A 25,389-nucleotide genomic window follows, 5' to 3' on the forward strand; every position below is an offset into this window, starting at 1 on the left:
TTAAGGCATCAGGCTCAGGTTCGAGTCTAAGATTTTACCATGTGAGTCTGGTGCAAATGGGGATGAAGGGCCTGGTTTTTGGTTTCTAGGATAAAGCCCCTTGAGGACAATTCCTTTCAATATGAAAACATGAGAATGGAAGGGACAAGTTATCTACCACCCACACACCCAACATTCTGCTCGACTGCTGAAGTTTCCCCTGCAGAAATGGAAAGTGGAAGGCACCTTAGTCCGTAGCAATTCTGAAATACAGCCTGATGTGTGCTGTCCGTTCTTGGATTAGGACTCAGTGGTAACCTTGCCAGTGCTTCTCCATGGCCCTTTGCTGGGCCCTGTGAGCTCTTTGTTCTGTGCTTTTCATAAGAAATGACCTGTGCTTGCAGCTCTTTCCTCAGCATCATTCCTCCACGCGAATGCCTAAGACCCATAGGCCTCCTCTTAGTTTTCACTCTCTTGGTTTTTATTAGTCCAAGGTAACAAGCTGGTTGTTTGCTACTTGATCATCCTAAAAGCTTGGCGTTGCGTGTGAGTTATTGGGGTTCGTGCCATTAGAAAAGCCACCGTCATAAATCGTTTTGAGAGAAGCTCTTGGGCTTCCTGTAGTTGTTGCAGGACCATGCCTTTAAAATTCTTATACTCTGTAGATCCTTCCAGGAATTTAAGGCCCCACCTTAACCCTTTTGAGGTCTCGAGGAAGAGTTTTACAGTCTTCTCTTCATCCTTATATCATGTCTTCCTGGGAGCACAGGGAATTTGATCTTCACCCAGAAGCCATTTCTTTATTTTAGCGTGATTTGCCCTGTGGGGACCTTAGGAGAGGCTGTAAATGGGAAACAGAAACGGGACCTGTGGGAGAGGCTGTAAATGGGAAACAGATATTTGAACACAATATGTCCTGGTTCCTTTACAGTTCATAGTCTTTCGTTAGCTCATGTATCTCATGGATTTTACTTTGTTACTTCATAGCAAGAGTCCCCTTTCATCCAGATTTCAGACTCATTTTCTTCACTGGCTGAGAAGCCCTTGCTGTCAGCCTCTTCAGGGGCCAGCAAGCCCCCAAGAAGCGTCTCTTGGAGACCCTGTGGTTGTCATTCTCACTCTTCTCCACATCCTTTCGGGTTCCACGTCCCTCCTGGTGCAAAGGCACTCCTACAGGCTTTAGATGGCATTCCTTGTGGCCTCACACCATTTTGAATATCAGTAACAATGCCAGTTATTTATTGCTGCTCAAGAAACCAACTCAAAACTAGTGGCTCAAAACAGCATCTGTTTTGTTCCAAAGCAATGCAGTTGGATGAAGGTCTGTGAGACCAGCTCATTTCTTTTCCACTTGGCATCAGCTGGGTGGCCATGAAGCTGCGAATGAGAATCATCTAAAGGCTGTAACACACAAATGTAGCAGTTGAAGCGGCCTTTTGCCCGGGACATCCGCTGGGCCCGTCTCAGCGCAAACATCTATAGGAGGCCTGACTGTGTGGCCTGGGCTTCTTCATTCTGCACAGCTGGTGGCTGGGTTCTCAGGCCGAGCTTCTCGAGAGACAAAGTCACATGGAAGCTGTATCACATTTCCTGCCTCAGACATAGCATTCTCACAGCAGTTCTGCCCTATTCCATGCACTAGAATCCAGTGACTCACTAAGGCCAGCACATATTAAAAGAGAGGGGATTTCATGGAGAAATGTCAAGAATTTGTAGGCATGTTTTAAAAACACTATATCCACTCACCTCGTCTTACCAAATAAGCATTGTATCTACAGGAAAGTAGTTCTACCCTGCTCAGTTCCACTGAAATTCCAGGAGATTTGTTGTTGTTGCTATTGCTGTTGAGGATGTTCTCGTATATCTTGGAAAGTAAGAGAGGATTACGAGACAGCGTTATCGAATTAAGACTTTTGTTGTTGGTGAAAAAAATGTAGCGCTCATCTCACTAAACATTCACAGTGTGAGATGTGATTTCTCCTTAACCTTGGGAATCATTTCTTCTTGGAAAGCAATTCAAATTGCCATGAAACATTTGTAGCTGACAGAGGCCGAAGTAACTCGGATGAGTTACTTGTAACTCCCTACAACTTCTTAAGAAATTATGGAGAGTTAAAATGGGGAACAGGTGAGAGACTATCAACTGGGAGGTGACTTATAGTCATTTTATAGAAGAAAGACATGAAACAAGCATTCAAGAAATAGTAGAAAATCAAGTGCAGATGTCGTGTGGCAAAGTCGATGACAGTAAAGGATGCATTTTTGAGACTCCTGGTGCTTTTATGTTCGTTCTTCATTCTGAGTAATTCAAGGTTCCACATTCTAAGACTCTGCTACAGTATCGATGACATTTTATTGCAACTGAATTGATTTCAAAAGTTGATACTGGTTTGGGGTTAGACTATTCTCAGTCAACTTCCTTCGTAACCAAATTATACTATCTTACTCGTTCAGAATGACGATCTCACAGCAAAACTGGAAACTGCATCTTCAGAATGTCTCCATCTGTGGGGTGGCCAGTTGGCTCAATGGTTAGAGCATCGTGCTCATAACACCAAGGTCGCTGGTTCGATTGCCACATGCACCAGTTAGGTACACCCTCCACAGCTAGATTGAAAACAATGGCTGGAGCTTGGAGCTGAGCCCCCGGTGGGTGGGTGGCCGGTTGGCTCAGTGGTTAGAGTGCAGTGCTCATAACACCAAGGTTGCCGGTTCGTTTCCCGCATGGGTCAGTGAGCTGGACCCGCCATAACTAGTAGATTGAAGAGAACGATTTGACTTGGAGCTGAGCTGTGCATCCCACAACTAGATTGGAAACAAACACAATTTGTTTTAAACAGTTTTTTAAAAAGGATGTCTACATCTTGTTGAAGAAAATCAATCTTAACAGGAGTTATTATCTATAAAGGAGTACAAAAGTCATGTGAAAAACTAGAGAATAAAAAGAAGAGGAGATAAAAATTATTGAGCCTCAAAATTCATATAGTCACGAATGAGGTAGAAAAGCGTGAAGCAGAACACTAAAAATTCTGGGATATTGAAGACTGAGCAAGACAGGATGTAGTAGAAAACATTTTTTAAATCTGTTTTTACAGGTTAATTCACTGATTACCATGCCTTAATTCGTTTCACTGCAGATGACATTTTGGATATACGTATTGTACGTCATTCCCCTATTCCGTTCACAGCGGGTACTTTTTTATTTTCAGATTTCTGGAACTAAGGTGGGATTTGCCTCTCCTTCTTGATATTTCAGTTCCCATCACTATTATCACTCAGTTGATCTTTGAGAATCATTCTTTGTGGAAAATGATTTTATTTTGAAGGCCAGTTGATATAAAACGAGACTATTAGGAAATAAAGAAAAAGGGTGATTTAAAAACTGCACCATACTCTTAGATTATTAAGTCATATTGTTCAATTTTTAAAATTTCAAATTGATTCTCTTATTGGAACAGTCAGATGAGATGATTCGAAATATTTTCATAATTCAGATGTATTTCATTCCATATTGATGATAAGTATTTTAAACTTCAGCTTTTTTCACATTTAAATTGCCCTCCAAATCATTGACTTAAAACTAAAGAATACAAATAGACTATAATTATTCAGGTTATAATTATTTTTAAAATGTATCCTTTCCGTTGGCTTTAGGAACAAGCAGCATGTCAAGAAAACGTAGACCCGTTAAATGACCGTGGTGACAGAATTCAACGTCTGCAGGTCAGAATTCAACGTCTGGAATCTGAACTCTCCAAAGCGAAACATTTTAAAATAGAATTGGAAGAATGTAAGCGCCTCTACCTAGAGGAATTAAAAGTTACAGCATCTTTGGAAAAGAAACTAAACAAGTAAGTCCAAACAAAGAGAAAAATCAATCGAGCTCATTAATTTGCCTCTAAAGTCTAGTTTTTATCCAGGCAGATTCCCGAGATTAATAGGAAGTGAAAGCTTACTAAATAGTATAATTTTGGAAAATGATGTTAGTGAATAAATTACTTTTAAAATGTTAGTTCAGGATGCATCTCTCCCATTTTTGGTTTTACATGACTGTATTTTTCCTTCTCACGCTTTTCATAGCCTTAATCTGACCTACCAGTCTCTAAGCAAAGTGTTTTTGAAGCTTTGTGATTTAGACAGCGCTATTTATTATAAAATTTCTTGTCAAAATTTCCCTAAATATGAGGTAACTATTTACTATAACAACTTAAACCCAAAGGGTTAAGTACTCTGCATATTCTGGCACTTGGTAAATGTACTTTCTCGATTGTGCTCTGTGTTTTTGTCTCTAGAGGTCGCTTTCGGACAAGCTGTTTTTTCTAGTCTTTTGGATGTACACAGAGGCATACATGTGAAATATAGGAGAAGGTTAACATAGGGGTGAAGGGTAGTGTAACTGACTAAGTGGCTATAAAAATAAGGTGGTCAGCCTGAGGGGGTGTGTGGAAGACAGAAAGGGCAGATCCCACCTCCAGTGCCTTGGTAACAGTGTCATAAGCTACATGCCCCTGGAGCTGTTTCAGTTCAGTATGATCACCAACCAGGCTCTCTTGTTCTCCCCCAGAGGCTGTTGTTCTAAATGACGCCTCAGTGCCAAATGGTTAATTTCTTCAGGGTAATGAGGGGATTACCCAAGGGCAGTGAAAGCAAATGCTTGAAAATAGCTTTGTGGGATTTCAACAAATTTCTAAACTTGTTTACTATGTATGTCTCTTAGCAATCCTCAAGAATCTTATGGGTTCAGCCATTCCAGAAGGCAGAAAGTATTATCTGTTAAGCCGTCAACATCACTGATAGGCCTTTTCCTCCCCTCCCTACTTTGAATTACTTCTTAGCCTGGCTTCCCCACAGAAACATATGTACCGGTTTAAAACAATTTGAAACATATCCTTGTACTTGGTAGGTCTGCCCTGACATATTTTCAGTGTTCGTTTCATGGGCAATTCCACTTACTATTATGGAAACATTAAGAACTGCAAATCATTAAGGAAAAAATAAAATACTAAGTCTTTGCTCTTACAATCTTCACAGGATTAAGGACACGCTGGCAGAGATGATAACCCAGCTTCTCATGAATGCACCACAGAACTCTTTACTCAGCACGGCTCCCAGGAGGCCAGACCTGCACCTCCCTTGTGTTGGAAGGCTAAATGATTGGTTCCGACCTCAAGGAAATCTCGCTCCAAGAGAGCAGTTGGTGATTGCTACGTCAGCCCCACAGACTTCTAATAATGGCACGCGCACCAACTTGATGAAGGTTAGTTATATTACCTTCTTTCCTTTGGGTTTCAGATTTGCGATGTAATTCTTGTTCTTAACTTGGTGAGATTCTGAGTTGTTTCATTGACTAATGCACACAACGTAAAGGGCATAATTGTGTGTGCTAATGTAGAATGGAGACAGAAATTTTACCATCTTTTGTAAGTCCCTGCATCTCCCATGTTTTAAGAGCTACCTGTCATTAACTGTATTCAATAAATGTAATTAACTGACACATTTTAAATTTCTGGAAAAGCTGCTTTTCAATTAGATTTTACAAATGAAATATTACTACCTAACAACGAATGGTATGCTTTGAGATGCTTTGGCTTACTTCTGCATTGTTTTTAATTTGGCGATGGTTTATAACAATTTTAGTTTTCCTGCAGCCCAGTTTCGCCATCCCTAAGCGTAAGTGAATGATTGACATTTACTAACTAAATGTGGATGTTTCTTATTTCAATGAAACCGAGGTAAATCCTTTTTATGAATTCGGCAAACGTGTAACCCTGGAAAGATTAACTTCTCTTTCTAAGTTAAAAGTTGTCATCTTTTTACATGATAGTACATCCTTAATTTCTGTTTTACTTATAGCATTTTTATTTCGATGATTTAAAATGTCTTGCTTAAAAAGTAATAATAAAATAAAATGTCTTGCTAAGCCACAGTACATTTTCGAAAGAGGTAAATTGAGCAAATATTTGAATTTTTAAAATGAAGTTCACTTATATCTGTATATCTCGGCATCACTTGAATAATTGATGACTGAGATGGCAATGAAATGGCGTCTTTACTAGCAACTTGTTTTCTTTGTGCAATACTGTTATTAAAATGTCCATTTTGATCTCATTTCTTGAGTTCCTCATTCAGCTCCAGGATTTCTGTTTGGACCTTTTTTATAGTTTTCATACCTTTGGTAAAGTAGTCCTTCTGTGCATTAATTTTGCTCCTGAACTCATTGAACTGCCTCGTGAGTTTTCTTGTATCTCATTGAGATTCTTCCTGGCTGCTATCTTGAAATCTCTATCACGTAGATCACAATCTTTCGTGACTTTGACTTGGTTTCTGGAGAAGTGTCGTTGTCTCAGTGTTACCCTGTTACCCTGGTTGTTCATGCTGCTGGATGGCTTGTTCCTCTGCAGGCTCATTTGAAGTAGTGAACACTTTCTTATTGATGTACATTTTGATGTGAGCAATTCAGCAGGTAGATAATTAGACGTCTCTGTTTTGTTTTTCAGTAGCTGATGCAATAGCACAGTTTCTGTTTTCTTTCACTGGTGCTACTTGTGCCTAAGGGGTCCAAGTGTGGGGGCTTAGCTGTGAGTGTGGGAGTGCTGGCCTGGGTGACCAGCATGATGGGTGTTGCCGCTGTATCCAGATCACGACGTTCGCTGGGCACCAGCACCTTGGGAGGGAACAGGGGAAAGCGCTGGTTGAGGAGAGCCTGTCTTGAGCCCACTGAGCTCACCTGGTTCCCTGTGGCCCTGGTAGGACTGTGCTGTGGTTGGAGGCTGGAGAAGTATTTCTGCTGCTGCTACTGGTCTCTGGTGGTGCCAGCACTGCTGCAACTGGGGAGGGTTGGGATTCTTGTGGAGGTGGGGGGATGCTGCTGCTGCCCCTCTTACCCTCCATTGGGCTGTGATGTGGGGGTTGCGCCCCAACCCCTCCACTGCTACTGCCTTTGCTGGGGCTTCAGGCTCAGCCTGTCCACCTGGAACCAGGTGTGGGCCTGTTCCTGTCCTTCCCCCCATCCTGCCTCCCTTTCACTTCCCATACACCCTCCTTCCCTTTACGGCTGTGGGATCTTTTAGGCGTCCTAGTGTGTGGGACAGAGGAACCTCTTTTGGGCTAGAGATGTCCAACTAGTTATAGATGTTAGAGGAGATGCAACGTTGTTGTGTCATTTGCCATAATGTTGACATCACCTTCTAAGATAGCCATTTCTGTCAATGCAGATTGGTTTGTAATTTGATGGTATTTTTATGGCCCGCTTAATGACAAGCAAAATAGCGTAGGCCTGTGCTAAATGAGGTTTCAACCTTGTTTTTTCATTTAATTTCATCATAACATAGCATAGCAGAGCCAAGTATTTTGAGACAGCCTTTTGGTCGTATAGGATCTCAGTGCTTCGAAGTGCTGACATTGGAATACTGGGTACAAAAGGAAAGTGTATGTCTAATGTTTTGTGAGTTGTTCAGCGTGATACATACTTCAAATGTTCTCCTTAGTCGTCTCCAGAAAAATCAGAAGATGAAAGAGTGTAACTGCAGAAGCTACGCAAGAGAATATGCTTGTGGACAATTTTTCTTTAATTAATTTTTGGTAGGAAAGATGTATTTAGTTTTTCAGTATTTCTAGATAAACTGATAAACGGTTTACTTTAAACTCAACACCTTTTTTCCAAGTTAGCCACTATCCCCCTGTGGGGCGTTGTTTTGCCCAATTGTGCAAGCCTGATTAAGAGAGATGAAAAAGCGCTACTCCGTCAAGATACAGAGATACGTCTCCCAATCACGACAGAATGCTGGAAAGACTTATGGTCCAGCTGTGATGATGTGAGGTTGGCCAGAAGTGTGCTAGGAGATAAAGAGAAATCTCTTTTGTGGTATAAGTTTTGCTTGCTACAGATTACCACAACATGGTTAACGCATTTGTTGGTTGATATCGGTCAACCAAGTTTTATTTTCAGGAAAAGAAAGGTTCCTTTAAGGAAGAATTTCCTCAGTTCGAGTTTGCTTTCTATCATTAAAGATTTTCTCCTTCAAGTTCTCGGTCCTGTGTTGAGAAATGTTTGTGCTTTATATATTGAGTGTATTGACTGCTATTAATCGGAGTTTTGATATCAGTCTCAGTTTCCTTATTTTTTTTCATGACTTTAAAGCTTCCAATTATTTAGAAAGTTACTATTTTGTTTCTCATGCCTCAGTATTGTTGAACTACATGACAAAGTTTTAGGTATTCATTTTGTCTGAGTCAGAAATTGATGGCAATTTCCTGAATATGAGGAAGTAGCTGGCATGTTACTCTAGCCTCAGTAAGAAGTCCTAAAGCCCATTCCTGGCCCGCAGCTCATTGGTTTTGTGACCTCAGGTGACCTCTGATCTCTCTGAGCTTGATTGCCTGTTATGTACAATTACGGACTTTGACTAAATCAGTGACTTTCTGACTTCAAAAATATTTATTTTTCAGTCTAATACGAGTCTTTAAAAAAAATTTTGAACGAAACTATATGATATAAAATATAGACAAGTAGAGCTGCCTAGCTAACGGAGACATGGAGACTCTGAGATTTTGTGTTCCTGCGGGGTCCCCAGTGGAACCTTAGATTTCTATGGGACAGAGTCTGAGAAGTACCAGTTATGAGAAAACCCTTCTAGTGAAACTCCTTTGAATTAAAGTTCGTGGATACATTCTTTTCCTGTGTATAATTTTCTCACCTGTCTATATTTTTGAGTAATGGAAAGGTATAAATAAACTTGCAGAAGCATTCTCCTTCTGAATATTGGACTACAAGCTACTTCTACTATCTGAACACAATCTTCACCTACAAATAAACATAAAGATAATCGAAGTAAATATCTAGGAAAAGGGCTTTGGGGAAAAGAAAATAACGTTACATTTGCAGTTCCCTAATTCAAGTCACAGAAAAATGTGATTTGCATTTTATATATTGTTGATTAATTGGAATTAAAACTGTTTCATGACAGGCCTCTCCCTTCACCTGGTATTGGGTTGTTGTTTTTACAAGGCCGTCTAGTAATGTTGTCACATTATTCATTTTATAAGCCCCTTCTATGAAGCTATTGACAAAAAGGTGTTATGGAAAACAGTCTCTGCAAATATTGGAAACCATGATGGCCAACAGATTTGTCTTCACCCCTGAATTTGTAAAGGCATTGGGTGTCATATTATCGTTGTCACCACACTGTCTATTATGTTCTGGACATTATTGTAAGCCCCGTTTCGGTCATGTAGTGAGAGGATACCTTTCAGAAGGAAGGATTAAATAAGAAAATTTTAGACTGGGACACTTGCAGTATAGAGTTTGAAATATTCCCATACATTTCGTAATTAAGTAGACTAACTACAACCACTCGAATATTTCAAAAATTGGGCCTCCCTCATTTGTAGAAAGAATACGAAGTTACAATTAAATAATTATGTATTCTTTTCGTTGTTACTAATTCTTTAGTCATGAATCAGAAACTAAATTTGAAAACTGGGTCTAGGCCATACTTTCTAAGTCAGATTTCCTGTAATCTTTGTGTCCATACAAATATAAATGTTTCAGTCATAATACAGACAAGAAAATAGTTTTTGTGATTGTTGATGCCAGTAGAATTTTCACATGACGTGACAGGGCCACAATCATCATTTTATGTATTTAAGGTTCTATGCTGAGAAATAGCCTAGAACACACCCTAAGGTTAATTTTTTAAAAGTGCAAGAAACGATTAAGATAAAAAATCCATAAAGGAAAAAATCCATTAAAGTTAAAAAAAAACTGATTAAAGTTTTATAAAGGGCTGTTTTTCTAAGGATTGAAAAGTAATGCATTCACTGTAAAATATGACTTGTTTGATTCTTTGTAGGAGTCAGATCACACCTCATCCTTCTGAAATTGTGTGTATTCAGTAGACGAATTTCAGCTGCACTATGGTCGGATTAGTCTAAACAGCGTCACCTATATATGTTCTCTATTAAATTAAAATGAGTACAAATTTATTTTATTTATGTGATTACTTTTGTGTGTATTTACACAATGCCCAAGCAAGGTCTACTCTTTAAAGGTGTTATGTAAAGGCCACATTCCTACATTAAAGCCTCTTGTTTAACTTAAATACTGTAACTAAGATTTGATTTATTTCAGGAGCAGCAGAAGTTGGTGGAAAGCATAACTAGAGATGTAGAAGAAGGTAGGTGGCCAAAATGTACTGATTCCAGTTAGATACCATTAATTTCTGAAATAAACAATAAAGAATATGGCATCCTTCTCCATGTTTTGATAATAGATACTACAATAACTATTTTCTCATGCATTGCAAGTGGGAAAGTTGAAAGCATAAACAAGCATTATGAAGAATACATTTCTTCCTCATTTATTCATCACGTGTAGCCTTTCGAAAACCTCAAAGTCCACGTATCTCTTTTTATTTCTGGCCGTCCCCTTCCTTTCCTCTACCACCCATATGGAACTTTTAACTTGTACATTGAAAACTGGGCTTCATCAATCTATCCTGTTTTTGCTAGTGATATAAGGCCCAGTAACCAGGCTCATCTAGTAATACTTAGGCAATTACAGTCCATATAGCTGTCACCTGATCGGTGACATTTAAACCTCCAGTCATTGACTTTGTCATTGGTTTACCTTTTACCTTCAGGAGAAACATCACATACTTTTGCATGGTTAAAACCACCCAAATCAATTTACTTCTTGCCAAATAATTCGGCCTTGTCTCTTGCTACTAACTCTAGTCTGCCCCTTTGCTCTAGCATCTATTGATAGCTAAACTAGACTACTTCTCATTCCACGCTGTTCTTCCCCACTCTAGTCTTTGCATCTGCTTCTTCCTTCTATGTGGCATCCTTTTTCCTTGTCCTTCAGATACGAACATACGTATCACCGCCACCAAAAGGCAGACAATATTGACACAAAGCCAGGAGGTCCCTTCTATGTGTTCCGATAATGCCCTGCTTTATATTTGTATGGTATATGTGACTCTGAATGGAAATGGCCTGTTCACCTGTTTTTCCAGTTTAGAGTAGGTGATGGTTCGGGGGTGGACCATGTCCTCTTCACCTTGTAACTTCAGTGCTTGTTGTACTACCTTAGCACATGCTTGTTGAATAAATGAATGAAGAATGAGACAATCAGAAGCTCTGAAACTTAGCAGGAAGAGCAGTTAATTCAGTGTGCAGCCATGGGCAAGTGATATGTAATAGTAATCTCCTATTGGGTAGTGGAGTCTTCATAGGTTTTTTTCATTCTTCTTAACATGTATACTTACATTTTAGATAAAGAGTATGATTCTTTCTTTTTTTTTCTAGCTGATGCTGAACTTCAATCTGAACACCGTCTACTTTGCTCTAATATCTAGTGATGATCTAGTTTTGAATGCATCACAAGAATATATGTCGTTTTTGAGTAAGAACTATATGATCTGAAATATAAATAGTTCACCTTTACTGGGCTGTTTACATAGCATTTTCCTTCTTTCCCATTAAACATATGGCATGTGAAAATCCTTATTGAAGGAAAATATTTTCGTTTCATATGTGTATATGAAAATCTATATAGTATTCAAACTGTGTTTCTTGGCATCTAACTAGCTTTGCAGCAGATTTTGTGGATGAAAACAAGCAGTGTTAAGTTTTACATACTCATGCTGCCCAAATACTAGCTGTTTATCCAACACCCAAACAACCAAGTTGTCATTAATACTGCAGTGGTGTAAACTGATAGCTATTTTTCAATTTTCCAATATTTATCACTGTGTATGAACCTAAAAATTTTCACAGACATCATTTTGATATCTGCTGTTATGGTTACGATCAATGTTTGGATGTATTACAATTGTTATAGTGCCATAAATCTGATTATATTAATATATAATTTTAAACACAGATTCATAAAGCTGTCCTCTTACAGAAATAAAATTTGTCTAAGGTTTTTCACCTTTTCTAGTCATTGATTTATCGATTTGTTTTTTGGAAACAGTCTTAAAATTAAGAAGCTTCTGGTTACACCGACTTGGCAGAAATGTCACACAAGTGATGCTGAGTTCTTCCCAGTGCAGCAAATCTGGAGGCAGGTGCTGGGTTCCGTTACTGGCAATGTTGACTTTGATCGTGTGGTTAAGAAGCGTCGCCGAGTTTGTCCACCATAAAATTACTATTTCCCCTTGGTTATTCCCTTATCTCTTGTGTGCAGATACCCTGAGACTCTGTAAATATATCGTCAATCCTCAAAATCTCACCCACTAGATGGAGCACCCATTGATGACTCTTGCTGAATCAATGCCTTGATGGTTGCCAAATGATTATAGTATGATTGTGTCATCCCTCCTGCATTGATCAATACATCCAACGAAACACGCAAACAGATGAGGGAGGAAGGAAAGCTTATTACTTTGGTGCTTAAATGCTCCTGATTTGCCCAGTGGTAGCCATTTTAAGCTCACAGCATATCTTTTTGACCTGTCCCCATTATTCTTTGAGCACGTCCTTCCTCTCTCGACAAGTTGTTCCAAGCTCATCTTGCAGTTGTCCGCCCCAGCCCTGCCATCGGACATTTTCTATAGAAGCCCTGAATCCTCTTAGGGGAGAGTGACATCGGGAGACCTGGATCTGGACACCAGTTGCGGTGGGTGTGCATGTTGCTAGTGGTTGTCGTTGCTCTCGGGCTCCCTCAGTGAACAACAGGGATTATGTGTGTCAACAGAAACGCACGCATACACGCACGCGTGGGTTCAATATCAAATATAATGAAAACTATGAATTCCTACCAATTCTTCTAATTCCAGTCAAATTCCACAGGGATCATTCCACAGGGTTTTTTCTTCACTCTCTGTTAAGTCCCTTTTATGGCAGTAAGCTGGCTCCCATCATCTGTATCTTATTTGTTTCATCTCCTTGCTGTGCCCACGCACATGTCCTCCTCACTGCCTTGGATTCCAACGCCCCACATTGAGTGGTGACCACTGTTGATCCCACTGTCTGCCCTCACCCTCTCCCAGTGTGTCCCCCCAGTGTTTCTTACTTACATCTCAGAACTTCCATATGGGGTAGTTTTTCTTCTGTTTGTAGTGGACATCCTTTAGAATTTTCATCAGTGAGAAATGCCTGGTGGTGAATCTCTGTTTTTATTTTGTCTGAGTGTTGGCACATATTTTCACTTCGTAGAGAATTCCACGTTGGTACTTAGTGTCTTTGATGATATGGAAGATGACATTCTGTTGCACTCTGGCTTCCATAATTGCTGTTGAGTAATTGGTTCTCCAACTGTTCGTTTTTTGAACATAATCTATTCCACACCCTGCCCCTGTCCCCACAATCTTTGGTTACTTTTAAGTTTTTACTCTTTGCTTTTTTGTTCATGAATCAGGAACAAAGTAATATTCAGAGATTGGAGCTATTGTAGTGCCAGGCCATTGGGGTTCATGCCCTGACAAGTTTGCAATGGCCTATTTGTGCCCGGTGAGCGTGGAGACTTTTGTTTTCTTTCTGACCTCCCATGACCCCTGCAAACGCTTTCCGTCTTAGGCTGTGTATTTTGACCTTGGTGACCACTGTAATTCCTGGCCACACTGAGCCCGGGGAAGTGGTGGTCGTTATGCAGCCAGATGCTGTGACACGTGCTGGTCTTTCCTGCTGGTGTTCGCTCATGGTGCCCAGAGGGCTGGCTTTAGAATTTGGATGACTGCAGTTTTATCTTGAACTGCACTCCTGTTTAACAAGCTTCACAGGTTCTCTGCAGACGGTGTGCCATCGGGGCCTAAGTAACAAGTGCAGCCGGGGCATGGATTCACTTATAAGGACAGGAGGATAATTATTGCTGCTTTTACAATCTGAATTTTCAACCACGTGTGCAGGCCAGACATTTAGTGCAATAAATTCCTTGTGCCTTGTGTGCTGCTAAGAAGAAATATTGTGTAACTGAGGTTTAAACTGTGTGTACTGATTGTTCTCTTTTGGTGGTGTTTAAACTGAATAACAAGCAAGGGGGCAATCTATGCACAGGCCAACCCATGGATACACATTATTTAAAAACAGCCTTTTAGGAGTCATTCATTCCCCACTTTGTAGTTTCAAGTTGGACACGGATTTGTTAATTTAGATAAAGTCTGATCTTGATTTTAGACATCTGAGACCTAACGTGTGGCTTTGACCATAGAAAGGTGGTAGAATTTTATTAACAACAAACAGAAAGATGGGGGCCTTATTGATAAAAGAAAAAACAAAAACATGGCACATTCTTGGTTTGAGGGAAGAGATCATTTCAGTGAAGCTGCAATAGCCCCAGCGCCCCAAAAGCCACTCAGGATTCCTGCACCTGGAGGGCTTGGTCTCAAGGTATCAGCTCTTCTTCCGAGGACAGGAGAAAACGGGCTGGTTTGACAAGTGTGCTGCAACCTTCCTATAAGAATAGGTGCAATAGAATAATAACAGAATAAAGAAATCCAGGTTGATTTCGCCAGAGGAAGTGAAAGATTTCCTCAGGAGGAAGGTTGAGAATTTGAGGGTCAGACTCAACAGATGTGAAGGAGAGCTGAGCTCCGTAGGTCAGGGGAGGCAGATGTGGGTGATCTCCCTGCTCTCACAGAGGGTTTCAGGAAAGGGGTGGTGCTTTCATTGTTACTAGATCGGAAAGGGTGACTGTACCCCAGAAACTTCAGACAGGAAGGGATGCAGGATCTCAGCTGACTAGAGTGACCCCTGAGAGGGTGTGTCTAAAAGCTGCAGAAGACTTTCTAGGAAGAACAAGGAGGACCCTCCAGGCGAATATTGGGACAGCAGTATGAATTGGTTACCAAATATCAGGGCAGGTTGGAGAGGGGAAGTCGAGTCACATCAGTGTAAAAACTCAAAAATTAGTGAGTGGCTGTTAAGGTGACCACGTATTGTATGTTGTACCATGGGAAAACGTGCCCAAGAAATCATGGTTAGGATTTGTGGTAAAGCACAGAAAAGATGAGCTACGTTGGAGGGAGGGTGGAAGGAAAGACCATATACTATTGACTGATTTTGTAATAGTCGTTGGTCTGATGGAAGGATCTCTTCTGAGAAGGATTATGTAACCCAGGCAAGTTGAATGTGGACAAGATTTCTTTAGACAGCAGATGCTTTTGGCAGACCCAAAACTTGCTGTTTTCACATAGCTCACCATGGAAAACTTCATAAAACAAAATCTAGAGGAACATATTAGAAAAACATCTAGAGCAAATAGCAATGGGACAGAAAAGGGAAGTATTCAGATTTGGCAAATAGCATGGCCCTACTTGGTAGAGAAGGAAAGAAACTTCTGAGGTAAGTTAATCAGCTATGTCTTCCTGAAACTCGTAGAGAAAATTAAAATAATAGAAGCATATAGCATAAGCAGTGGATAGAAATGATACACATAGCCAGTAACGTCCTAAACCAGAGGAAAAGCCTCTCTGGAGTAGTAATGACACAGATGGCCACTAGGGGCAAACTTCATCAAGAGCAACTTCTGTTTTCTCATGATGAGGTGTTTTTTATTATTAGTTTCAGGTGTACAACACAACATAATGATTAGACATTGACACACCTCACAAAGTGATAAACCCAAGTAGTCTACCACCCATCTGACACCATACATAGCTATTACAGTGCCATTGGCTATATTCCCTATGCTGTACTGTACATCCTGTGAATACATATATAACATATATATATATACACATATATGGCATATATCTATATATGGAGATGTAGATATATGGCAAAAAAATGTATACATATTTTAAGAAAGGAAAGAATTATTAAAAATGGAAAACTCAATATATACCAATAACAAAAGAGGAATGCAAGTCACATTTGAATTCTGCAATTACAAGAGGTGCTCAAAGTGGTTACCATCAGCATCCATACACTTCTGATGATGGTGAACTAATACTTGAGCATATATAACAGTTCTTAAAATGTGTATACGTTTTTTTGGCCCTCGTGTGTGTGTGTGTGTGTGTGTGTGTGTGTGTGTGTATAATATATATATATATATATATATATATATATATATATATAAATATATTATATATATAATATACATTCTATATACATACATATATACATCTACATATATACATATATATATATATATATATATATATATATATATATAGAGAGAGAGAGAGAGAGAGAGAGAGAGAGAGAGAGAGAATGAATGGCGCTGCCGAGTGCTATCCAATGGGAAGGCAGGCATCTTCAATATGGGAAGCGACGCGTCAAACCTTAATAACGGTGACAAGTTTCAACTTGTTTAGTGCAGTCATTCAGGTGTAAGCTACAGTTAAGAAGAGAAGGTATGCTTTAAAGTGTGCCATAAATCATCCTCCATCATGATAACGCTCCGTGTCACACATTGCTTCTGATATATGGCAATTTCTGTCAAACAAAAACATTATGGTGTGTCCTCACTCACCTAATTCACCGGATCTGGCACCATGTGACTTCTGGCGCGTCCCCAAAGTCAAACTAATTCAGGACATGGAGGCAGCCAGGAAAGCGCAACTAAAGACACTCGTGAAAGAGGACTTCCAGAACTGCTTCAGAAAGTGGCAAGAGTGCTGGGATAAGTGTGTTCAAAGTGAGAGGGAGTATTTTGTGAGGGATTAATGGCAATGCATCTTTCACTGTAATACGTTTTTTTAATTTAAACATTCACCGAATGTTTTGATCACACCTCGTGTATACATATGGACATATATGAGATATATATATATATATATATATATATATATATATATATATATATATATATATATTACATATATCTCAGGCTTGAGATACAAGTTCCTTTCGAGCAAGAACTGAGTCTCTTTATATTTACTATGTCCCACATCACCAAGTACAATGTTAAGGCACCAGAAATGTGTGTTGAATTAATGTGTTCAGGAGAGAGGGAGTAAGTAAATGAATAAATGAATGAAAAAATGAATGAATGGAGAAGTGAGCTTCAAGTCCTCTCTGATTGACCAATCTGCCTTTGCTCAGGGCAATATTTCTCTAAAAGAGGTCCTTCGCTCTTCTGCATTGAAGTCATCTGAAATGATTGTTTAACATTCAAATTCCTAGGCTCTACCCCCAATCTCTACTCAGACAGTGTGAAGTTTGGGCCGAGGAATCTGCATCTTAACCTGAACCTCAGGTGATTCTGATGGGGTAGTTAGGTAGATAGTAACGAGCAGGAGAAAGAGAGACTTAGCCCCAGTTAGAAAACCCTTTGCTGCAGCTCCTACTTGGGTCAAGACTTCTTGCAGCTGCCCAGCAGGATTCCAGGTTTGCACATACCTCTAAATCAAAGAGATACGTTGTTAAAAGTCAGAGAAAGGAGGAGGACATCCTGCTTATCCAAGTACACATCCTATTCGTGAGGACGACAAATACCTTACTAGCCCAGCAGAAGAACGAGGTACAATGTCATTCCTGGTAACAATTCTTTAGCACACAAATTTAACAGCCACTGGTTTATCGGAGTATGTTTAGGAGATCTTTTTTGAATGATTAATTGGAATAACGTGGACTAAGCACCACTCCCTTCCAAAGATTTTATAATTCAGCTCAAACTTTTAACAACCTGGATGGCATACTCTTTGAGTAAGAAATCAAGTCTCCTGGAAGAAAGGAACGTCTAGTTTTTTGGCACCCAATGTTGGAAGTTACTTGGAATTGAAGTAAATTGCAAAGCCTATAACATTTGTATATTGTTATGCATTATCTATTCGTCCTGTAGCATTGGTTCACTTAGGAGTTTTATAACTTGCAGGGAACCCTGAGAGAAGCAACATTCTCAGGAAGAATCTATGGTAGCTTCTTAGTCTCGTCTTCAGTGGTCACCTGTGTGTGCTCACAAGAATACGTCATTAGTGCTCTCCTTTGTGTTCCTTTTTGAAATGTCTCTGGATGGGTGGCATAGGACACAGGGAACTTTTTCCAAATTATGTCGATGGTCACGCTCTGGAAGCAGCTTCTAAACTGAGCAAGAGATCCTTTAACTGCAGCCGGCAGAAAATCTCTCTGGGCATCTTCCACCTTATCGGTTCTTTTAATGGGAGATTCTAAAAGTGTAACAAACAGAAGGTGAACCCAGTAGGTCTACCATTCCAACTCAACTTTGCTTTTTTCTTGTCTCCTTTCCACAGTAGGGTGCTTCCTCTGTGAGTACCTAAAGCTTTGACTTCCACCTTCCCCAACAGGTACCACATGCAGTTTGTGAGCACTAGACTTTTAAGTCCCTTGACACAAAGAATTCCACTGAATTGGTTCTAAATGATTTGGTGTCTTTTCCCCTCATCCTCCACTTATATGGTATTCACTGAAATTCCATTCACTATTATGAGGACTACAAGAAACAGAGGACTAGGACCCCTTCTTCTGGAGTTCCCCATATTAATACTTTTCACCCAAGTTCCAAGTCTTATGTTCACTTGAGCTCTCCTCTCTCTCTCTCATCTTCTCCAACTTTTTAATTATCTTCATAGGTTTTTCTAGAATACTTTCTGGTCACCTTTTCTTGAAGAATTTTTCATCACTTCCGTTCTTTGCTGTTTCATTTCAGAAACGCGTGCGCACTCACGTGCACACACTGTCGAGCGGGAGACCCTGCTCGCTGCCCCATTTTTCAGGCGGGGCGGCCTGCGGGGTCTCTGCTCCCGCTCCCCACATAAGAACGCAGGATATGGTGAGGCCAAAAAGGAACTCCCACGGAGCCATAGGTAGGGGAGTCATACCACTATGGTCTCACTGGAGGCTGGGCCCACTGGACGCGCGACCTGCCGCCCGCCTTTCCGCCAACCGACCGACCGACGACTCTCCTCCACTCTCTTGACTCTGTTCCTCTCCTCTCTTCCGCTCTTCTCGGCTCTCCTCTTCCGCTCTCTTCGGCTCTGCTCAGCTCCTCGGCAATCCTCGGCAGTCCTCGGCTCTCCTCCGTAGCCGTAGCAGTTATACCAGCGGCCAATCGGCTAACAGGCCACAGCCGATGGCCAATCAGCCACAGCCCACGGCCATCCACCACCCGAGCCAGCACCCCTTCACGTGAGGCCGAGAGCCTGTAAACTACTCTCTGGGGCTCTGTCCCCCCCCCCCCCCCCCCCACAAACACACACACACAATTTCCTGTGCTAACTCTGTGTCTAGGTGCCGTTTTACTGGGAAGTCTGTGTTTGACCTACCTTTCCATTATTCTACAATATACCACGTGCGAGGAGAAGCAACTATTTTCTTGTCCACTTCTTATTCTGATCCACATGTCACACTAAAATGGAGCAAAAGAAAGGGTCTCAGCCAATATGAGTGCTTTCCTTTGGCGCCTTCTACCGGACACAGATAGTCACAGGCTGAGAAAATCAGATTAGACTTAATGAGCATCAGGAGGCCCACTGCATACCTGGAACTATTCTCAACAAATTGTTTCCTGCTGGAAAAATGCTTTATATCACTTCATGACAAATCTCTCCCAACTTCTAATGAGTATCTCAGAAGCTAAGGGGTCTTTCCTGCTACTTCCTTTCCATTTCCTTTGCAGTTTCATGAAGTGCCTGTTTTCTTTAGTCAAACAAGTCATGAGATTTAAGGGGCCCTGTGACAACCAGCAAAAAACAATTAGAAAACCAAAGCCACATTTTGTCATTGTAACTAGCATCCAGCATAGTGACTAGTGGTCTGGAATTGGTTTGTTTTGTTTGTTTTGTTTTTGTGGCTTTTTGAATGAAATAATAAACAATATTTGAAGTGGGGTATATGACACACAGATGTCTTTCTTTTAAGGAGAGAGACTTCTAGACTTGCCAGTCTGGGTGAGTAATGATTAATAAACTCCTAACTAAGAACTGTTTTCCCACCTCCAAAGTATTGAATCTGTTTAGACTAATGGGGAAAACACTGAAAAGAAAAATCAATAACAAACTCCTGCAAGAAGGAGTAAGGATTTTGTATTATAGGTTCTCCATGAAACTCAGGCTAAAACTGAAGAAATATTAGACTATTTCAACATAATATTAGACTATTTCAACATTCTTCTTAAAATTGATCATTAAAATATTTGCCCAGTGTCATGGTTAATTTAGCTAGGACAGAATGCCAAGTTGTATGGTCACACACCAATCTGGATGTTTTTGTGAAGGTATATTTTAGATGTGATTAATATTTAAATCAGTACCTTTGAGTAAAGCTTACTACCCTTCATAATGCGGTGGGCCTCGTCCAGTTGAAGGCCCTAAGAGCAAAGACTGAAGTTTCCCAAAATGGAAGGAATTTTCTTCAAGACCGAAGCATAAAATCCTGCCTGTGTTTCCAGCCTGCTCCCTGTGTGATTCAGACTCAAGACTGCAACATCAAGTCTTACCTAAATGTCCAGCCTGCCAGCCTACCCTACTGATGATAGATAGATAGATAGATAGATAGATAGATAGATGATAGATAGATAGATAGAAGATAGACAGACAGACAGACAGACACACAGACAGACAGTCTTCTATTGTGTTTTTCCCTTCGGGAGAACTTTGACTAATACACCCAGTACTGCACTTTAATGTATACTCCATATAACTGGATCTCAAACTTTGACACATAGCAGGATACACACCATTTAAATCATTGTCTCTGAGAACACAGCCCAGTGCATCTGTATACTAGATAATAAGTACACTCAGTTTAGAACTATGTGACGTGCATCACACCAGATTTAATGAAGGGCTTTTAGGTGCATGTTATAAGCTTATTATGTATGGCCCAGAAAAAGGGGAAGGAAATAACATTTAATTTACATTTACTAACTTTTAATAAACATCTGCTATGTGCCAGGTAGCAGACTGGGCTCTTCCAAGTATACCACCTTATATCCCATAGAATCCTCTTAAAATTATAGAATAGATGGAATTACCTCAGCAAGGTTAGGTGACCTGCTCAGGACAACCTTTCATGTGTTCATCAGGTATTGCTGAGCAGCTGCTTTTGGTCAGGCACTTTGCGTGGCTCTGGGCCCAGAAAAGTAAACGAGAGACATGGTCTCCTCATGGAGCTAAAATTCTAGAGAGTACAACCAATAACAGTCAAGTGAACAAGAAGTGAATAACATTGTAGGGAATGAAAAAATACTGAGAAGGAAATGAGCAGGATGAAGTGACATGGATCCAATGCTACGTCGGTCAGAGAAGGTTAAATGTAAGCTCACTGAGATCTGAAGGAAGTCAAATGAAGAATGAAGGTGGGGGGGTCGGGTGGCATCCTCGGCATTGCTGGACGGGGATGCCATCAGACCTGCTTTTGTATGTTCCAGAAGGAAACTCAAGGCGCCTGACATGGGGATGTCAAGTTTGGTGTAATCAACACATCGATGGGATTTAAAGACAAGGGAATGACAAGATCACCTGGCGAGAGACTCAGAGGGTAGAGCCCGGACGGAGCCCTGAGGACTCCAGCCATTAGAGGGCAATAGGAGGAGTGCCAGCAAGGATGCTGAGTAGAAGGGGCCACTGAAAATGGCAGGAGGAGAACCAGGAGAGATGAGTGTCCCAAAAGCCCAGCTAGTGCGACTGTCTAGGATCCAGATCTGATGTCTGCATCCATGCCTTACCATTCCCTGAGTTTTAGCTACATCACTCCAGTTTCTGCCTGCATCATCACTTGACCATCTTCCCTGTGTGTGTGCAAGTGTGTCCCCAAATCTCCCTCTCCTTATAAGGATGCCAGTCATCAGATTTAGGGCCCACCCTTATTCAGTATGACCTCCTCTTAACTTGATTACATCTGCGAAGACCCTATTTCCAAATAAGGTCATAAGGGGGTCAGTGTTTCAACATATTTGGGTGAAGGGACACAATTCAGCCCACCACAGAGGGAATAGTAGTTTTCTATTACAAAGTTTCTGTGGATTAGGAGTTCACGCACAGGTAAGATCAGGGTGTCATCGGGCTGAAATCTGGGGCTGTGGTTCTCATCTAAAGATCCTCTTCCAAGTTCACTGGTTGCTGGCATAATCGAATTCCTTGTGGTTGTAGGGCTGAGGTCCCAGTGTTTTTTCTGTCTGTTGGTCAGGGGTCAGCTATATCTTCAAAGTCAGCAGGAGCACATTACTCCGATGCTTCACCTTGTAAAGGCTTGCCTGGTTAAGGCAGGCCCTTCCAGGAATCTGTTTTGATTTGTTCAAAGTTAACTGGTTAGTAATCTAGTCATGGGAATAACATCTCATCATATTTCCAAGTTCCACCCATACGCAAGGGGTGGGAGTCATCTTAGAATTCTGCCTACTACAGAAGAAGCTTCTTTTAACCCCAGGAAGATTTAGAATTAAAGCATGCGTTAAATCTTTAAGAGTTATGTGTTTTGACTTTTTTTTTTTTACGTTAAGGAGTGTGCATATTTGGTATTTATGTAGTTGCAATGTTTAAGAAAATTTGCCTAATTGGACCAAGAAGTCAGCCTTATAATTCCCATCTAAAATCATCTAATTGTAATCTGATTGTAAATGTATTTAAGTTGAAACATTCTAGTATCTTCAATGTTAGGAGAATTTAAGAATGAGCCCTTTTCACAGTTACTATATCGTGTCTGAGTTCTTTATACGGTTGAGCTTTTCTGAGTTGAAGGGATGCCATTTCTGACTTCTTCCATCTGCGCAGAGAAATCTGTAATCTTCACTGAGGTTGTAGCTAACTTCTTCAGCCTTGATTAGATTCTTAATTTTTAAAGCTTTTTTTATCCTAATATCTGCTATCTATTTCCTGACCCTAGTCCAGGAGAGTGGGGCCTGGTGGGGCGTGCTCAAGGAAGACTTTCTTTCTTTTTTTAACTTTTATTTATTTTAAGTGTGTTTTTCCAGGACCCATCAGCTCCAAGCCAAGTAGTTGTTTCAATCCAGTTGTGGAGGGCGCAGCTCACAGTGGCCCATGCAGGGATCGAGCCGGCAACTTTGCCGTCAAGCATACCGCGCTCTAACCAAGGGAGCTAACCGGCAGCCCCAAGGAAGGCTTTCTTAAGGAAATGATGTTTCATCTGAGACTGGATAGATGAGTCAGTTTGGGCCAGGCAGGAGAAGTGGAGAAGAGCATTTTGCTGACTGACTCACTCATTCTGAGTTCCAGCTCTGGGGCAGCAGCTCGAAAGGCGCCAGGGACACACAGGGAGGAAGCAAATCATCTGGCTGCAGAGCGAGAGCCCGAGGGGCAGCCTCCCCACAGCAGAAGCGCTGGCAGAAACCATGGATTCCCCGCTGAGCCCTTCCCTCACCCACTGTCCAGACTCAGGCAGGTGCAACATCTGAGCTTCCACCAGCTTTGATCCTTATGATTTTAGAAGGCGAGTAAGGCAGGTGTTATCCGTTTTTCAGATGAGGACACCGATACTCAGAGAAGTGAAGCAACTATTAAATGGTGGCGAGAGGATCTGAGCCCAAGTCTTGAGACTGCTGGCTGTCTTTCCTGCTTAGCTGCCAAACTCTTAACGATCATTTTTATGGCTTATCATCGAAAAGCTTGTCTTTTTACAAAAAGCATCTATTGCATGAAATAGTATGCAAAAAAATTACTCTATTGTTGCAAATTACTGATTAAGATGTTATCTGTGACAAATGAGGGAAAGTAAAAGAGGAACCCATTCAAATGTCAGAGATCTGGACCTAGAAGAACTGGGAAAGAAAACAGAAGTTTCCCCCCGACCCCCAAAAAACTCATGAATTTTATTTTTTCTTGACCTGAAATCTGCCAGTCAGATCTCCCAAGGGTTTCTCTCAACTCCTTGGCTTCCAATGGGCCATTTTTGTGATGTTGGGGAGACAAACAGTCAACTGCCAAAAAACCTGGGAAAGAGTTTTCAGCCTCAGGTGCTGAGGGAAACGCAACGGAGCAACTGACCTGAAACTTAGTCAAAGAGACACTGAAAGTAGGAAAACCACACCTCCAAAACCATCTTGGAGTCTGGGGGCTGTACCCTCCCAAAACTGAATAGATGACAATCAGAATGGGGGGGGGGGTGGCAGGGCAGAGGAAGTCCACTTTGGATCATATGGAAGAAGTCTAGCTACCCTGAAGCAGCCATGTGCATGGAGTGGGAGGTATACAGGGGGGAAGGAGCCCACGGAGCCCCAGCCCTTTGAGTCTTCCCAGGTTTTGAGATGCCATCTGACTGCCGAAAGAATTCAGTCAAGAACCGCCAAGCAGAGCCCGACTAACTCCCACATTCATGAGCAAAATAATTGTTACTGTTTTGTCAAAAGTTCAGAAATAACAGAAGTAAAACCAACAAATCACCAAAGTAGTGATTAGTAAAAGGTTATTGGGTTCACACCAAAAGACAGTTTGCAAAGTAAGAACATTTCAAACCCAAACATGGAATATTGCTATAAATCTCACAGCTTATAGAGTGAGAAAGCAGTGACTGTTCTTCACAGGGATTGGTTATTACATTAGAATTTTCTTAAATGACAGGGAAATAGGTCAGCAGTTACCTCATATCAACCTTGGGAAAGAGTTCAAGTTTTGCTTCTGATTTCCAGAGGCATAAGCAAGAAATGAACCAGGTCAAGTTAGACTTGCAAAATCAGCTAAATTAAGCTTTGCTGGTATGACTAAATTAATTTTATCTGCTCAGGGAATTTTCAAGGTTGGTCTCTGTTTGTTTTTTATTTTAACAGTTTTAAGCCAAAAATTGTGTGGTTGGGAGGGGGGTTGTTATACAGCAATAGATAATTGGACAACTGTTAACCTCCGCCATATCCCAAACACACACACACACACACACATTTGATAATTAAGAAGCATTTATTGATTGATTTCAATGAGAGAGCCACTGTTCTATGCTCTGTAGCTATAAAGCTGGGGTAGAGATGGGGGTGAGAATCTCAATACGTGATTTCTCCCTAAGTCGCTTACAGAATAGAAAGAAAAAAGATCAAAACAAACAAACAGAACAAAGCCCCATGGGTGCAAGGTTGTAAGCACAGCAGTCAAAGCCTGCTAATGTTATTATAGACACACAGGGATGGGGCACCCAACCCAATCTGAAGAATGGCTGGAGGAGGTTTCAGCTGAGCTGAGCCTCAAAGAACAAAAGGATAGAAGCCAGGAACAGAGGAAGGGAATGGAAGTGGGCAGACAGCATGAGAAGGGTAGCAAGGAAAGACATACACGCAGTGTGACAGGGACAACACTGCAAGGTGACTGGAAATGACACGGGTGCGGTGGGCATGAATGCGTAAGCTGGTAGGAGATGGGGATCGAATCTCCCAAGGGCATCTCAGCAGGGGACCAGCATGGTCAGGTCTCAGTTTGGAGCAGACCTCTTTGGCATGGGCTATGGAATGGCTGAGGCAAAAGAAGGTCGGAGCAGGATGCACAGGTTGAGAAAGCATCAATGGGAGCTGGGGCCAGTGTGCGTGGGAGCTGGCTTTTATCATCTCACAGAAGACAATTAAGT

General features: G+C 41.1%; 2 protein-coding genes across 3 annotated transcripts in view; one reads left to right on the forward strand and one right to left on the reverse strand.

Moving 5' to 3' along the window:
* Nucleotides 1-25,389, reverse strand: part of LOC141570044 (ankyrin repeat domain-containing protein 26-like) — a 99,293-nt gene that overhangs the window by 70,959 nt on the left and 2,945 nt on the right. The window contains exon 1 of one of the 2 annotated variants that reach the window (XM_088796042.1): nt 6,150-6,476. The exons of the other annotated variant lie outside the window; for it this stretch is intronic. The gene's annotated coding sequence lies outside the window, so the exon portion shown is untranslated. Of the gene's footprint in view, nt 1-6,149; nt 6,477-25,389 lie in introns of those variants that run through there. 2 annotated transcript variants of the gene reach the window in all.
* On the forward strand, nt 2,788-11,913 carry LOC148759153 (ankyrin repeat domain-containing protein 26-like). The gene is made up of 4 exons (XM_088796615.1): nt 2,788-3,830; nt 5,011-5,236; nt 10,109-10,154; nt 11,287-11,913. The coding sequence occupies exons 2-4, from the start codon at nt 5,033-5,035 to the stop codon at nt 11,334-11,336; spliced, it is 300 nt and encodes a 99-aa protein (XP_088652741.1). The 5' UTR covers nt 2,788-3,830; nt 5,011-5,032; the 3' UTR covers nt 11,337-11,913.

Source organism: Rhinolophus sinicus, chromosome 1 (genome assembly GCF_057876585.1).
Source record: "Rhinolophus sinicus isolate RSI-liver-muscle chromosome 1, RSI-T2T, whole genome shotgun sequence".
NCBI classification, from domain to species: domain Eukaryota; kingdom Metazoa; phylum Chordata; class Mammalia; order Chiroptera; family Rhinolophidae; genus Rhinolophus; species Rhinolophus sinicus.